At 46.6% G+C, this 15,802-nt stretch overlaps 1 protein-coding gene across 1 annotated transcript in view; it reads left to right on the forward strand.

The window, feature by feature from the left end:
• Positions 1 to 8,402: 8,402 nt before the first annotated feature.
• Positions 8,403 to 15,802, forward strand: part of SDK1 (sidekick cell adhesion molecule 1) — a gene marked incomplete at both ends in the record, with an annotated part of 840,970 nt that continues 833,570 nt past the window's right edge. The window contains one exon of the mRNA XM_079719129.1: positions 8,403 to 8,649. Coding sequence (XP_079575255.1) covers positions 8,403 to 8,649 — 247 coding nt within the window. The remainder of the gene's footprint in view (positions 8,650 to 15,802) is intronic.

Below are 15,802 nucleotides of genomic sequence, written 5' to 3' on the forward strand. Positions count from 1 at the left end.
ATTTAATCTTCTCACAGTTCTGGAGGCCAGAAGTCCAAGATCATGGTGTTGGCAGGTTCCTTCCGAAGCCTCTCTCCTTGGCTTGCAAACGGCTGCCCACTTGCTACCTCTTCACATGGTCTTCCTTCTGTGTGTGCATGCCAGGTTTCTCTTTGTGTGTCCAAATTTCCATCTTATAAGGACACCAGTCAGACTGGAATAGGGCCTGCCCTAATGACCTCATTTTAACTTAATTACCTCTTTAAGAGCCTTATTCTCAAGTATGGTCACATTCTAAGGTACTGGATGTTAGGGCTTCATGTATGAATTTTGGGGGGACACATAATGCCTAGTAGTAGAAGGAATGGTTGATGTGGAGGGCTGTGTATTTCTAATCTGAAGCACGGCTTTCTAAGGCAGGACTTCTGGCCCTGCAAGGTGCCTGTTTTCCAAGTATCTCCCAGAGTCCTCAGGGATTATCTCTGGCAGACTGTATTGTCCAAAATGGCTGCAACAGTATTTCCCATCTTGCCTGCTCTTCTGCAATGTGACTTTCCCCCCCGCCACCGCCATCAAGAGGGAGCGTCAGAGGGAAGAGATATCGGAACAGATGTATATGTATAACTGATTAACTTTGTTATAAAGCAGAAACTAACACACCATTGTAAAGAAATTATACTCCAATAAAGATGTTAAAAAAAAAAAAAGAAGAGGGAGCATCTAATTCCCCCTCCTCTTGAATCTGGACTGGGCTTAGTGAATCTCAACCAATAGACTGCAAGGAAAGTGATGCTGCATGCCTTCCAAGGCTAGGTCATAAGAGGTCATGCAGCTTCCAGATACGTGATCTCAGATGCTCCCTCTTGGAACCCAGCTGCCATGCTGTGAGGAAGCCCAAGTCCTATGGAGGAGCCACATGTATGCAGGTTGGTTAACAGTCCCAACCGAGCACAGCCTGCACGTAATCCCGACTCAGGTACCGGACATTGAGTGAAGAAGCTCCAGATGATTCCAGTCCCCAGCCATTTCCCGGCTGTACCCTGATTAACTTCCTCACCCTCAGAACCTGTGAGCAAAGTGATTTTTTTTATACCACGTTTTGGGACAATGACACTGAAGCCAAAAGAGGGACTGTGACATATTCGAAGTTATTCCACTGGTAAATGATGGAACTCGACTAAAATCCAGCCTTCACAATTTTTAGTCCAGAGCTCCTTCCACTATTTACTCTTTAACAAATGTTTATTGTTTACGTGAACCACACACATCTTGGGGCACCAGGGAGAGAAAACAGTGACACTTGCATATAGCTCCCGAGTGCAGAACAAGGACCAGCAGATGGACATCATAGAAAGGCTGATTACAATTCAGTGCAAGTGAGACTAGTAACCAGAGCTTTCTCCAAATGGAATGATCCTGTGGGTTGACAGAGAGGCACTGAGTCCCTTGGGCAGACGACTGGACTTAATATGTGTTAAGGTCAGTTCCAACTCTCCCATTCAGCTCTGAGATTCCATCACTTCCATGCCTTGTTCCCAGAGGGATTTAAGAGCTTTCTTTTATTTGACTTAAAACTTACTCTTTTAAACAAGACACCCTTTAAGGTCCCCTCTAATCAGTTTTCATGATGCTGTCTGTACAGTATTTGTCCTGCCTGCCCCCAAAGCAGGAGACAGTATCAGGACATAGGTTCAAACCCCAGATCTACCACTCATGGCTGGGTACCCCGGGCAAATGATTTAAGTTTACTTGGCCTCAGTAAAGTGCAGAAACACATTTCCTATCACACAGGGATTGTTGTGAGGATTAAATATAGTGCTTATGTGAAAACCAGGTGGAAAGATGTCTATTGAATCTGTTGCTAAAGTCTCTCCCTTTCTCCAAAGTAAATATCTCAAAATTCCTACACTCTATACTCTCAAAGTCAGCCAATTCCCCTCCTCTTTCCATCCCTAAAATAACTAGGTCCCCTGTTTAAGAGAGTGATGAGAGAGAGAAGATAACAACTGTATCTTCCTTAACTTTCTCCAACTGCTCACCAAGTAGGCTGTGCCCACTGCCCCCGTCCCCAGTCTCCCTTTACAGTGGACTGGATGGCCCTTCCCTGTATAAGATCAAGCCTTCACTTGCCAGGACATTCCCAGGGGCCTTCAGGACCCTGGGCTATTGATTACCACTCCCTCCTCCTGGGTCTCCCTTTCTACAGAAAAGAAACTTCCCGCAAGCCCAAACCTTCTTGCCGTCTTCTGCCCGCACCTTCGCACTAAACCCGCTGAAAATGTCACCTCCATCTCCCACTCACTCCTCTACCACCTGGGGCTAGCACGGGCTCCCAGTGAAACTGCTGTCACAGGTCTGGGCGAACATCCTTGTCACTAAATCCAGGGATCACTTTTCAGTCCTGAGCTTCTGGACACTCGGTCGTCTTTGCCATTGTTGATTCCATGAAGTCACCCGTCTCCCCGTCACTCGGACACCACCATCTTCTCCTGCCTTTCCCCCTACCTCTGTTCCCTCCTTCTCAGTTTTACCCCCCAAATCCACGTGTCTAGTGATCATATCTGTGTGAAGATGTCCCACAGACATCTCATATCTAACAGATTCAAAATTGAATCAGGTGCTCCTCCCACCTTCATCCCTGCAATTCTGTTCCTCCACCTGTGTTTGTCACTCTCTTAAGAAGCAAAAGGCTGTTTTTCTAGCTGCCCAAGCCAGAAAACAGGTGTCATCTTTGACACCTCCCTTTCTCACGTACGGATCCTACCTTCTAAATAGTTCCTTGATCTGCCTCTTCTCTCCCATTCCACCTGTCACTGTCACTTCCTATTTCAATTGCTGCAACTGTCTCCTGGCAGGTCTCCTGGCTTCCAATCTTGCCCCACTCCAATCCAACCCACCGCCTGAATGATATTTCTAAAAATGTATCTGATTATGTAGTTGCCTGTTACAAACCTTCAGCAGATGTTCGTTGTTCTCATGCTGAAGTTCACGCTCTGGGCTTCTGCACGTGGCGCTCCCTCTGCCTGGAACGCCCTTCCTTCTTCTCCTCGCTGTTGATTCAATTCCCACTTATCCTTCAGGTCTACATTTAGACTTGACTTCCCTTGGAAAATTTTCTCTGATTCTCCAAGGTGGTGAGATCTTCTTTTCTCAGCTGTTCCCTTAAGTGCTTTCACTTATCATACAATTACTGTAATTGTTTGTTTCTCTCTTGCCTAGCACTGGGGCTGGCACAAATCAGGAATTTAATAAATACTTGTTGAGAAGTAAGAATGGATGGAATTACTTTCCAATGGGTCTCCAACTTGAGCATGCACCAGAATCACCTGGAGAGCTTGTGAAAACACAGCCTGCTGGGCTCACCCCCAGAGATTCTGATTGGAGTTTGATCCTGTAGGCTGGGATGATGCCCCAGAATTTGCTTTTCCAACCAGCTGATGATAATGATGCTGGTTTGGGACCACACATTAAGAACTTCTGCTTCATACAATTTAAAGCAGTCTGAAAGGTGAAGGACAATTACTCTTAAAGAAGGCTGGTAGAAGTTTTTGGAGCCTTGGTAAATTTCTGGTACCTCTCTTCTCTGCTGCTTTCTTAATAGGAGCATTTCATGAGAGAGTTTAGTCTCTGAACAGATTCTCAGGAAACTGGGTAGGTTCTAAGGTAACCAAAGCACACTCCCTGTAGGGATCAAAGGCAGCACCTGGTGGTTTGTTAATGGGTTGCTAGGCAACGGAACAAAGGTGAGGGTGAGGGTAGGATAAGCAGGTGGTGGAGATTTTCCAGTGATACTAAGACATTCAGAGAGTGTCCATCAGAAGACCATGGAAACCAGAAGTAAGGAATCCCCTTGATCTTTGCCTTGATTTGCACGTGGATGGTCACGGTATCCCCGTGTGGAGAAGTTCGTGCTGTATGTTACAGCCTCTAATAGGATCGGGGAATATTTTTCTCAGAAGAGCCACTGAGAACCCATGAGGGACATTTCTTAATGAATGATAGGAAAGAAATGACTTGGGCTCCTCACCATCTGCTTTTTAAAAATAAGCTCTTTATTTATTATGAAGTATATATTCACATTTGAAAAATGTTAAAGTAGAGAAAATCATATAATTCCATAACCCCTAAAGGAAACTTATTAAAGTTTGGCATTCATCCTTTCAGAAAAAAAATTAAATGAACATAAAAGGGATTATTCTATTTATACTCGTTCTATAACTTTATAAGAGAACACTTAACTGAATATTGTGGACATTTCTATACTGATACTTTTCTTCGTTTTTTTTAACAGTCACGTGGGATTTTATTGTGTGGATGAACCGTATTGTACTTAACCTTCCTGGATGGGGATTAGGTTGCTTCCCAGTTTTGCTATTATTAGCAATGCTGCAATGGACAACCTTAAACACACATTTGTGCATTTGTGCGGTGGAATGTCTAGACCAAAGACAATTCTTATTTAAAGTTTAGCCTCAGATTGCAGGTTTCTCACCAGAAAGGCTGTTTAATTTATATTTCCACCCATAACACGAGTACCCATTTTCACATACCTTCACCAACACTTGCTGTTATCAGTCCTTTAACATTTTTATAAGCCCGATTACTTTAATTTTTCATTTCTTTGGGCACTCTTCAAACATTGATTTTCACTTTGTATTTCTCCCAGACTTGCCTGTTCATGTGCTTTGCCCATCTTTATATTACGAATTGTTCATCAATTTTTCATACTGACTTACAAAAGCCATTTGTATAGAGTTTGTTGCTTGTTTCCCTTGACTTTTTTTTTTCACGGTGCCATGAGTGTTTTTTCGTTTTTAATTTGTATACAGTTGAGGCTATTAATGTTCTAGGAAGATGCATATTTTCCTTTTAAAATAAAAAGTAAAATTATAATTCCATCTTTAAAAAAAGCTTCCCTTGTATTTCATGGCCCATTATGGGCAAAAGAAGAAGGAAGAGAAAGGACAGAGGAAGCAAAGAAGGAATATAGGGAGGAAGATAAAGAGAGCTGAATTCACCATGTTTATTAAATTCCCAAGAGACAGGGGGTGATTCTCAAACTTTAATTTACATATGAATCACTTGGAGATCTTGTTAAACTGTAGATTCTGATGCAGTAGGTCCAGGAAGGGACTGAGATTTTTGCATTTCTCACCAGCTCCCAGGTGAGGCTGATGGACCATGGACCACACCTGGAGGAGCTTTTATTTATGAAGAGTGGAAAACATCAGTCATCTCAGTGAATAGTCCTAACTCCACTTAAATTATCATTTGTTTTGAAAACCCCTTCTCTAAGCAAGCAGGGAAAACCCTAACTTCTTGTTCTGGAAAATAGTAAACCACCATAGCTCAGTTTTGAAAGAAAAATAACTCTGCTTTCATGGAGTAACATGCCTCCACTTCATGGTCCTTTAAAATACTTATACGGCTAAAGATTTTTAAACACGTATAAAATGTTCACTTCTTGAGACCTTCTCGTTGGGCTGGATAAAATTAAACTGAGAAATTAATTAGCCCTTTTGGGCAGAAATATTCCAGCTCTGTGCTGGCTACCTCCTCTCCCCAGCATTATAAAGGGGTTTCTCTGTATTATTTTTTTGAGAAAGAATACCTACAGTCTACACATACTCCTTAAGACAGTAACCTAATGGGTCATGTAAGAGGCAACACCATCTGGTGTGGAAGAAGTCTTAGAATTGGACTCAGGAGAGCTGGATTCCTGCTCTGGCTTTATCACAGCTACTTTGCATCTATTAAACTTCCCTGGCTTGGTTCCTTCAACTGTAAAATGAGACACCATTAGAGCCTCACTTACCCAGGATGATATTGGAATAAAAAATTTCCCAGAGGTTTCTCCAGACCTTTTGGAGTAACGGTGATGTCAATGCTTCTGTGACAACCTGCAGCATACTGGCTTGGCTTTCCAATTTCCAAGCAAGTTTCCATAAAGTTTTCTCTGAACTGCAAAATCAGTCCCAGCAAAAGAGGCTCTGGGCATTTTTTGAGTGTCCCGATGTCAAGAAGTTGCCTGAGCCATATTCATACCTATGCTGTAAGGGTATATGGGCATGGGTTGCCATTTGCAAGGAAAGTAATGGGTTTATGTTTCTAGATGAAAAGAAAAGGTTAAATGTGGACTGGACTCAACTGGTGGGCATAGCAAGGGTGGTTTGCTTCATAACAGGTGGTATGAGGAAAGGGAAACTAGCATTTATTGAGCGTGAATTACCTCACTCCTTTGCAACTACCCTGTGAAATGGGAATTATTCCTAACTTTTTACAGGAACATAGAGCCAGCAATTTGTCCAGATTTCACAACTAGAAAGAGTGGAGCTAAGATGTCAAAACCCTCATCCGCTCCACTGGTGCCTCACCCCCATCTCTGACCAAAGCAGAGGTGCTCAGCAGTGAAGCCACTTCACCTCTTTTGTCCTGTTTCCCCCACTGCACATGGGACAGCCCCTTTCACACAGCAGGGGTGGGGTGGGGATGAGTGTGATGCCACCGCACAGGGCTGGCCCACAGGAGGGTTCAACACACGGTAGGCGTGGCTCATTTCCCCCTCTAGACTCTCATATAACCCTGCGAGTTAGAAGAGGCCAAGGGCTGCTGCCGTGGAATCTGCAAGAATACCCCTCCCCCCACCCCCCTCGTCCACGTGTCCTTAGGACACCCCTGGCCCACAGGGCTCTGTTGTGCTGTTGGAGTTGGTGCAATACGGTCCCAGAAAACACGCTGGCTTTGGGTTGCATGTCACTTCCGGCCCTCCTGGCATGGTGTGGGAAGCAGGCAGAGGGCAGGCCCTGGGGTCAGATCCAGTTCAGAATCCACCTCCTCCAACTGGCTGCTGTCCTCTATCCTCAGTTTCCCCATCTTTCCTTTATAGGGTCATTGTTCAGACTTAGCAGAGGTTGGGTAGCGCACAGTAGGTGATTGGAAGCAGGAGCTAGCTTCCACTCAGGAACTTCGGGCCACTGACCCGCTGTCCGCTCTCCCGCCTGGGGCAATAAACGAAGTAACAGCAGACCGGCACCCAGTGCTTCCTGGGGAGCCAGCGCCGAGCGAGGCGCACGCCCTAACCCGCTGCCATCACCACTTAGTGATCTCACTCAATTATCACACGCCCCAGGGTCAGACTGTGTGTCACCTTCCAGGCCCTCCTCCCACAAAAATGCTGGCTTCCCAGCCTCCAGAGCTCTTAGTTCACCCCATAAACTCCGCTAATGCTTACCACATGCTGCTGAGCTCCGGCGACCGCGCCCACTGCCCTTCGCGGGGGCCCCAGGCCCTGCGCCAGGAGACTCCTCCCACCGGGAGATCCTCCCCCTAGGAGACACTCCCCCTTAGGGGACCCTTCTTCTAGAAGACCCTCCCCCTAGGGGACTCTTCTCCTAGGAGACCCTTCCCCTAGGGGACCCCCCCCAGGAGACCCTCCCTCTATGAGACCTTCCCCCTAGGGGACCGACCCACCCCACGGTATGAAGCGGCCGGAGCTGTGCTCCCCGCAGGCCACCCATGACCTTGGACGCCCCTACAAAGCCTGCGTCCACTCCTCTCAACAGGCTGCGGATCTGCACCCACAGGTGCCTTTTGTTGTTGGGAATTGAAAACCCGATCAGGCGTGTTTCTCGTTTGCAATCCCCGCAACTTGGCGCATAACCACGCGAACACGGAGCCTGCCGGTGGGAGGGGCGGCCCCCGCGGGCGGCGGGGAGGGTGGGCCAGGGCGCCGGGAGGGGCGCGCCCAGTTGTCCCCGCCCGCAGCATGCCGTCCGCCGGGCCCTCGGCCGCACGTGCGAGCCCACCTGCGCGCCGGCACTGCTGGGCGGGGCGAGGCCGGAGCCGCCCCAGCGGGAGCCGCTAGGGGATCGCGTGCCGAGCCGGCGCCGGCCTGCAGTGCCCACCGCGCGTCCCTAGGGGGCGCAGCCGGCGCGGGAAGCCGCCCGAGTCGAGGCCGGGGCCCGGCGCTAAATTCCAGGCGGGCGGGCGCGGCGAGTTTGAAAACAGTCGAGGGCGTGGGGGCGGGACGTGGGGGGGGGGCCCGCTAGCCACCTCCCCTCGGCCAATCAGCGGCGGCGGCGGGCGCGGGCGGGCGGCGCGTGCGGCCGGGCTGTGAATGGGGCGCGGCGGCGGCGGGCGAGCGGCGGCGCGCGGGCGGGAGGGTGCACTTTCTCCTCCGCGCGCGGCGGGGGCGGCGGCGTCTCCTCAGCGCCCGCCCGACCCTTCTTGAGACGCGGCGCGGCCAGGGCGCTCCGGCCGCGGGGGCGGCGTGACAGGTTGTCATCTCCCCGCTGACAACTTCTCCCCCGCCGCTCTCCTCAGCGCCCGGCGCCTCTCGTATTTGGCCGCCCGGCCGGGAGGCCACCGCCCGCCGTCCCGCTCACGGGGCCCGAGGCCGGGGCCGGGGGCGGCGGCTCCTCAGCATGGCCGGGGGTGTACGGCTGGCGGCCGGCGGCGGCGCGGCGGGCTCCGGGCGGCTGCGGGGGTCCCTGCCTAGCCCCGAGCGGCGGCGGCGGCGGTCCCAGGGAGCCCGCGCGGCGCCCGGGAGCCCCGGCGAGGACGAGGGGGAGCGCGCCGGGAGGCCAGCGACAAAGTTGAGCGCGGGCCGGCGGCGCGGGTGGTGGGCGCTCGCGGCGCTGCAGCTGCACTTGCTCCGGGCTCTGGCTCAAGGTAGGCGCGGGCCGGGGAGCGGGGCGGACGGGGGCCGGGAGCTGGGCGGACGCGGGCCGGGGAGCGGGGCGGACGGGGACCGGGAGCTGGGCGAACGCGGGCCGGGGAGCGGGGCGGACGCGGGGAGGCGCGCCCGCGTGCCGCTCGCTGGACCTGAGCGGAGCCGGGCGCCGAGCCTCCGAGTTGGGAGCCCGCCGCTCCTCTGCGGGCTCAGTGGCTGACTCTCGTCGGGTTCCAGGTGCCGGGCACCTGGAGCCGCTGTCCCAGACCCCGCATCTCTCCGGTCCGGTGCCTGACCCCAGGGGGAGCCCGGCAGTTGCTAGAGCAGAACTTTGGGTGCCCGCGGCCTCTCCCCTAGGCTTTGCCCCCCGCCCCCCTGTGGTTTCTGTTGCGTCGGTGCTGGTCTCTGAGTGGGTGCTGCCCCTCTGCCGGTGCCAAATGGCCGTTTGAAAAGGGAGGTGACATCTCTCCCGAGCCTAGCTGTCCCCAAAATCTGGGTTCTTTTAACGACCCGGCACGTACCCCCTGCCTCTGAGCATACCTCCTCGCTGAAGTTTGCTTGTCTGGAAAGAAAAAAGGTGAAAGCAAGGGGCGAAAAGGTGGAAGTAGCTAGCTCCACGCGTCCTTTTGGTGCGGTCTTTTAAGATGCGTGTACCTGCGTGGGCAGCTTCAGGGGAATTGGCTTTGGTGGTCCTTAGTGTTGTGGGACATGGAATGAGACAGGTGGACGGCATATGGGAGCCCTAAACTTAAATTAGCCGTGTTCAGTGTCCAGGGAAGGTGATGTGTGTGTAGCGACGGATAATGATTTAAATGGAATCACATCTTAAAGGTCTGAGCTCAAAACTGTCATCGATAGTTTAACAGATAACTCATCCTTCTTTTGTTAGTGTTAACCTAATCGATGTGCACTGAGGTCCTTCCCGCCCTCTCCCTAAGCGCCCGCTTTCATGTTTTGATACATGGAAACAAATTGCCATATTTCTGGTTAATTTAACTCTCCTTCATTACTTGGAAAATTTTCGTTTCGCTTATTTGTGCTTTTTTGCTTAATGACAGACTTTGGTAGAAAAACATTAAGTCGTTTTGTAAAATGGGATCTGTAGATTGCCAGAGAAGCCAGGTTCAAATGAAGAAATCTAAATCACTTAGGGATGACCTTTAAGATAGAAAAGGGTGTTTATTAAGTTTTCCTGTTTTGTTTTTTTCTAAAACAGTGACTTGCACTTTGCAGTAAGCCCTGTACATTTATACATCTAAAGATTAGTGCACAAATTCAAATGGTGGGGAAAAAATCTGGCTTTGTTTTGAAGTATATTATGCAGATTTCAACTTTTTATCAGTTTGAAGGCTGTCTGGCTTGTTGCTTTCTACAATTGTAGTGTTAATGAAAATTAATTTTAAAAATGTACCAAGGCAACAAACTTTGTTAGGCAGGAGTATTTTATTCTTTGTTACCAGTATAAAACATGGGTACCTATTTTACATTTACATGGTTTAAAGAGTGAACAGATCTTTTAGTGTAAAATTTCAAATAGGTTGTAACATTCTAAATTCATTGACAGGTTTCTGTCCTCTGTGAAATGTGTAATATATCCATCATTTTTTATATTATATTGAAAATTCATATTACAGGGGAGATGTCACCATTTGACAAAAGCTCATGTATCTTGAAAATGAAAACTCTGGTGCTGCTATAGAGATTTCTGATGGGATGATGAGTTGGTCATATGCATGGGGAAGTACTCTCTTGAATCTTATTAGATAAAATGTAACATTCTAAGTGGAATACCTACCACTTGGTTGGAACTGGTCATAAGTATTATATTACTATGTAGCTAGGTGAAGCAATTCCTAATTTCTCTTTAAGTGTTTCCTTCTAATGGCGTTTCATGTGGCTAGGCTTGGTCATGATATCTTGGGAGAAAATAAGTGCAATATTAACCAGTAAAAGCTACGTAGAGTTACATAGCCCAAGTTATAAGCAGAGTGCGTGATTGACCATTATGTGAAACAGGTTCACATCTTCCCAATGTAACTTTAATAGTCCTGGGTTTCTTTTTACAAGGTAATAGGAATTTGAATTATATACTCTGCTTATTAGTGTGTTTGTAACTTTTCTAGATTGCTTTCTAATTGTGAAAGGCAGGTGGCAACACATGCTTTCGGTATGTTGTCCACTAGGATCCAGACGTGAGTGTTGTAGAAGGTGCCTTTTGAGGCGAAGGATGGCAGGGTTGCAAGTGTCATGTGTGAGACCTGTGGTGCCTTAGCTTTACTGCTGGACCTTTACAGGTGTATTGATTCTGGTCATGTTCAGTACAGCCTCGTGTTAAGGTTGTATTCATCAGGTGCAGAGGGGTGGGAACGCTCTCAGTTACTGCTTGGGGTGGTTCATAGTTCTTAGTTTCTCCTTTGGAGTTATTTCTAGCCACTTGGAACCATGGTTCTCCAACTTTGGTGTGTATCAGAATTACCTGGGGAATTGGGGGAACCTGTAGAGGGCCAGGTCCTTTTGTTCTTCAGTGAGCCACATGGAAGAAGTGAACTTGCTTCCAGGTGATTCTGATACACACCAGAGTTTGAGAACCACTGACTTGGATTGCCTGGATTTTCCTCATTCCCTTCACCTGCTGATTTCCTGGACCCTCTCTTTCCCAGTGTTTCTCAAACGTATTTGCACATTCGAATCATCTGGGAGCTCTAAACAATACCGAAGCTTGGATCTCATTCCCAGAATTGGTTTTAATTGACCTGCGGTTTGACCTGGGCATCAGGAGATTTAAAAACTCCTCAGGTGGTTCCAGTGTTCAGCCAAGTTTGAGAACCATTGCTGTAATCCGTTTTACGTAAGATCACATGACTTGGTTTTTCTTTTAACCTTGTTTCTGGCTGGTCTTGTGGTTCTATAGTGTGTGTACCTCCCCCCCTGCCCCCAATTCCAGTGAGCTTTCTGCACTTCAAGCTGATTTTCACTTGTTCCATGTTCATGATCTCAAACTTTGAAATTTCTTCCAGACTTAATTAGCTTTTCAGTCGCTCATTCTATTTATTCCTACTGACATTGTTGAGCTCCTGCTTTGTGCTAGTCTGGGGTTTGCATCAGCATCACCAGTGCAATTTAAAAATACACTCATCTGGGCTCTGCCTCCAACCTGCAGGTCTTTGGAGGGAGAATTTGTGCATTTAAAAACTCCACATGTGATTCTTGTATCTTTGTGTTACACTTTTATCCTTGTTGGGCAATCCCATAATCTCACCCAATTCTCTGTCATCCTTAGCCTGACTTGCTATGACCTGGACTCCTACCTGGATCCCTCTTCTTGGGCCGATCTCAGCCTTGAGTAAGGTCTACTAATTAGGCTTCTCTGCCACTGGTTTGCTGGAGAAATCTCAAAACAGTGCTAATTGGGTTCAGTACAAATCTAGCTTCCTTTTGGGCCCTCGTTGCTTCCCATTCTCCCTGAAGTGGTTTGTTTCCCCTGTTCCTCTTACCCCTAGACCCCCTTCTCCTCACATCTTTGTAATTTGAGTTTCAAGTGGAACTTGAGTTCCAGGCTGGCAGCTTCACTAGAGAGTCTTCATAGAGAGTACTACACTTAGTAAGTGTTCAGGTACTTACTGATTAAAGTTTATTAGACCACTGCCTGTTTAACAGATGGCAGCTGGCCGCTTGGTTGGTAACCGTCTTGTAAATCTGACAATAAGCGATTATCACCCTCTCTGCAGTCTTATGTATGGCCACCTGTACCTCACCTTTACTGAGCCCTTACTACGTGCCACACACTGAGTGCGTTACAGGTAGGCTCATTTACTCGTCACAACAACCCCTGAGAGGCAAGTAGCATTTTGTACTCATTTTACCTGTGAGGAAACTGAGGTACTGAACTGTTAACTAATTCGCTTGAGGCCTCGGGACTAGTGGTGGAAGCAGACTGGAAAGCAGGCTGACTAATCCACAGTTTATGCTCATAACCAGTGGGCTGCAGTGTCTCCCATGCAGCCTGTGGCTTTATATGGGGAGGGAGAGCAATCTGATCAATACCAGGGGGAAGATGGCAGCTGATGTTTTCCAACTGCTGTATTGAGTTACATGACCTCAAGGTTCGGGTCACCTAATTTACTGTTACCGTAAAACAATAAAAATTACGTTAAACAATTTGGAAAATACAGAAGAATATGCACAGCCCCCTGCATATAACTATCCCTCTCCCATTAGAAAATCACTCGTCATTTTGGTTTTTCTTTTTGAAGAATTTTTTTTTCTCATAATGTAAATGTCAAATTGCAACTGAGAATGTGGTTGTGGCAGTCAGTTGGCAGATTTGAAGTCCCCAGAATTGACCACTAGGAGCATACTAACCACTTCTTTGAAGAGCACTTGGAAAGTTCTTTTATCCTCACTCAAGTACATGCATAAGTCCTCTAAATGGAAATAGAGAGGTGGGGTTTGTAAGGTACTGATCTTTTGTTAACATGCATTTTATCTAACGAGAGTTAAGTTTAGCTCTATATTGGGATTATATCTAGCTAGGAAGTTTCCTTTGTCGTCAAATATTGGAGTAAAACAAAGTCACTCTGGGGCTTCCCTGGTGGCGCAGTGGTTGAGAGTCCGCCTGCCAATGCAGGGGACACGGGTTCGTGCCCCGGTCTGGGAAGATCCCACATGCCGCGGAGCGGCTGGGTCCGTGAGCCATGGCCTCTGGGCCTGCGCTCCGCAACGGGAGAGGCCACAACAGTGAGAGGCCCGCGTACCGCAAAAAAAAAAAAAAAACAAAGTCACTCTGAAAAGTTAAGCCGGGTGATGGAGTGGAATCAAACAAGATATTGTAGTTAAATTCTACCTCCCAGTTGCCTTTATATTCTATCCTTTCTTAAGAGTCCTTGTATTGTTTTTGTTGGGAGACTCAGGCCCTTCCTCCAGGTGTCCCTGAGGTCAGAGACCATAATGTCTGTTGACTGAATCTAGAGGATGGAACAGACGCAGAGTGAAAACTGAGAAGCTGGATTTTGCCTAGGTCATGACTTAAATTTCTCTAAGAAGTAAAAACAGCAGTTTTAAGAGTACACCGTTTAAGTCCAAATCAATGAAAGTTGAGTAAAACTGAGGGTGGGGAATGAAAATCAGGTTGAAGGTTATAGTATAAAGAGGAGTTAAAGTAGAATTATCTTTAAAAAAAAAAAAAAGTAAAGGTGTCAATATAAGTTTTATGATCTGGTTAATACAGTAAGCGATGGTACATTTTTACCTAATGTAACTGAGCATTTTAATACGTGTAGCCTCTTTCATTCTAATTAGTAATTTGACTTCATCAGTTCTTTAAGGCATTTTCTTAAAATTTCTCAGTTTGTAAATCTCTTAATAAAACATTATAAATATTTGTACCTATGATCCCAAGAGAGAATATATTTTGTCATCTGGGACTACAGTGATAGCACCTCGTGCCATCCTTTTGGAGTAACGCATAGAAATTAGTCTTATGTTTTTTAATGATTCCCTGAACTACCAAAGTCTGTCATAGTTTGATAGATACCTACCTGCCAGTTATTGATCCCATACCTGAGACCTGTTCTGGAGAAATACATTATTATTAGTCTTACAGCTTCATTATGTTAACACTATTCTTACCATATCCAAATACAAAAATTAAAAATGTAGGGGAGCACTGCTTCAGGAACTCTTGTTTCTCTGTTTGCTCTTCTAGTATTTAGGTGGTGTGGCTTCTGGCAGGCAGCTTCTAAAGCCAGAGACTCACTGCCTTAGCCTGGCTCCAGGCGTCCCGTCCCCAGGGTCTCCTGTAGGTGTTGTGGGAATGAGAATGTTTACAAAGCTTTTCTAGAAACAGGGATGAGGTGAATGGAAGAGGCATTGGGATAAGTGTTACTAGACCTGGTTTCGATTTTATTCTGTAACTAACTTGCAATATAAGCAGGTCTGTTAGCTTCTGAGTTGATTTTTCTCAACTGTAAAAGTTGGGGGTTAGACTAGATCTTCAAAATCATTCTGCTCTGATTTTTTGATCTGTATTTTGTCATATCCTTTCTGCCCTTCACCAAACTCTCTGTGTCTTCTGTCTGGTGATTCTATAACTCCATATGTCTCGGCTCTTAGAACCTGATTCTCTTCATTTTACTTTTACCGTGATATTTACAATGTTGAAAACAACGAAGATGCAGTATAACATTTCTCCTTAGGGGCTGCCATCTTACACATGATATATTTACTCTAGCCTGAAAGTGGTTCATGCTCAAAATGTTAGGTTCTGTAAAATGAATTAGTGCCGTAATTTATCAGTGTAAGCCTGAAGTTTGGGGGAATAAATTTCTTTAAAATGCAAGATGCTTATTTATTTAAACGGCTGGAAGGGAAAGGGCAAGGCTAATTGAAATCTAGGAGGTACTTAATGCAATGAGAAATTTTAGAAGATATGAAATTGTGATATGAGAATGTTTATGTTTACTGGACAGTGACCAGTAATCGAAGAGATTAGCAGGTGGTGTTCTCTTGATGTTTCTGGACGCAACCTAATGTTATGTTGGTTAATTGTCTTCATTAGGGACTTTCAGTAAATCAGAAGGTCCTCAAAATTAACAGAGTAATTACTTTTCACTTTAACAGGCTTAGCTGCCACTCTGTTGATACACAGACAATGTCTAGTGAAGGTAACAGCTATCAATTAAATGATCCAATTTCTTGATAACAAATATGTCAGCCAGGTAAATCTATTAATTTACTGATTTTTGGAGATAAGCTTGTTGAACATGAGCTAAGACTGTAGTTTCTGCAGTGTTTTTGGGTTTGGTGTTTGTGTGCACATGTGTGTGTTTAACTTTGGAGATGTGGACTTTAGAGAATTGGACTCCTGGGCCCATATTATTACATAGATAAATTTAGCCTTTGGTGCAATGTTTTGTTGCCTTTTCTCCCTTTCAGAACTCTACTCTGTATTCTAAACGTGATTCTTTATTGTGAGAGTTTTGGAAGCTCTCAAATATGTAAGCTTGATTTTTATGAAGATGAATGATCTCTCCAAGAAAAAGAATACAGGGAGGTAACTAGAGAATGACTGTGGCAACTGGAAGAGGAGTATGGCTGCTCAGAGTGCTGTTAGTTGCCTTTATTAAGAATTTTACCAAACCAAGCAGGCTAGTA

Source organism: Hyperoodon ampullatus (assembly GCF_949752795.1).
Source record: "Hyperoodon ampullatus genome assembly, chromosome: 14".
NCBI classification, from domain to species: domain Eukaryota; kingdom Metazoa; phylum Chordata; class Mammalia; order Artiodactyla; family Ziphiidae; genus Hyperoodon; species Hyperoodon ampullatus.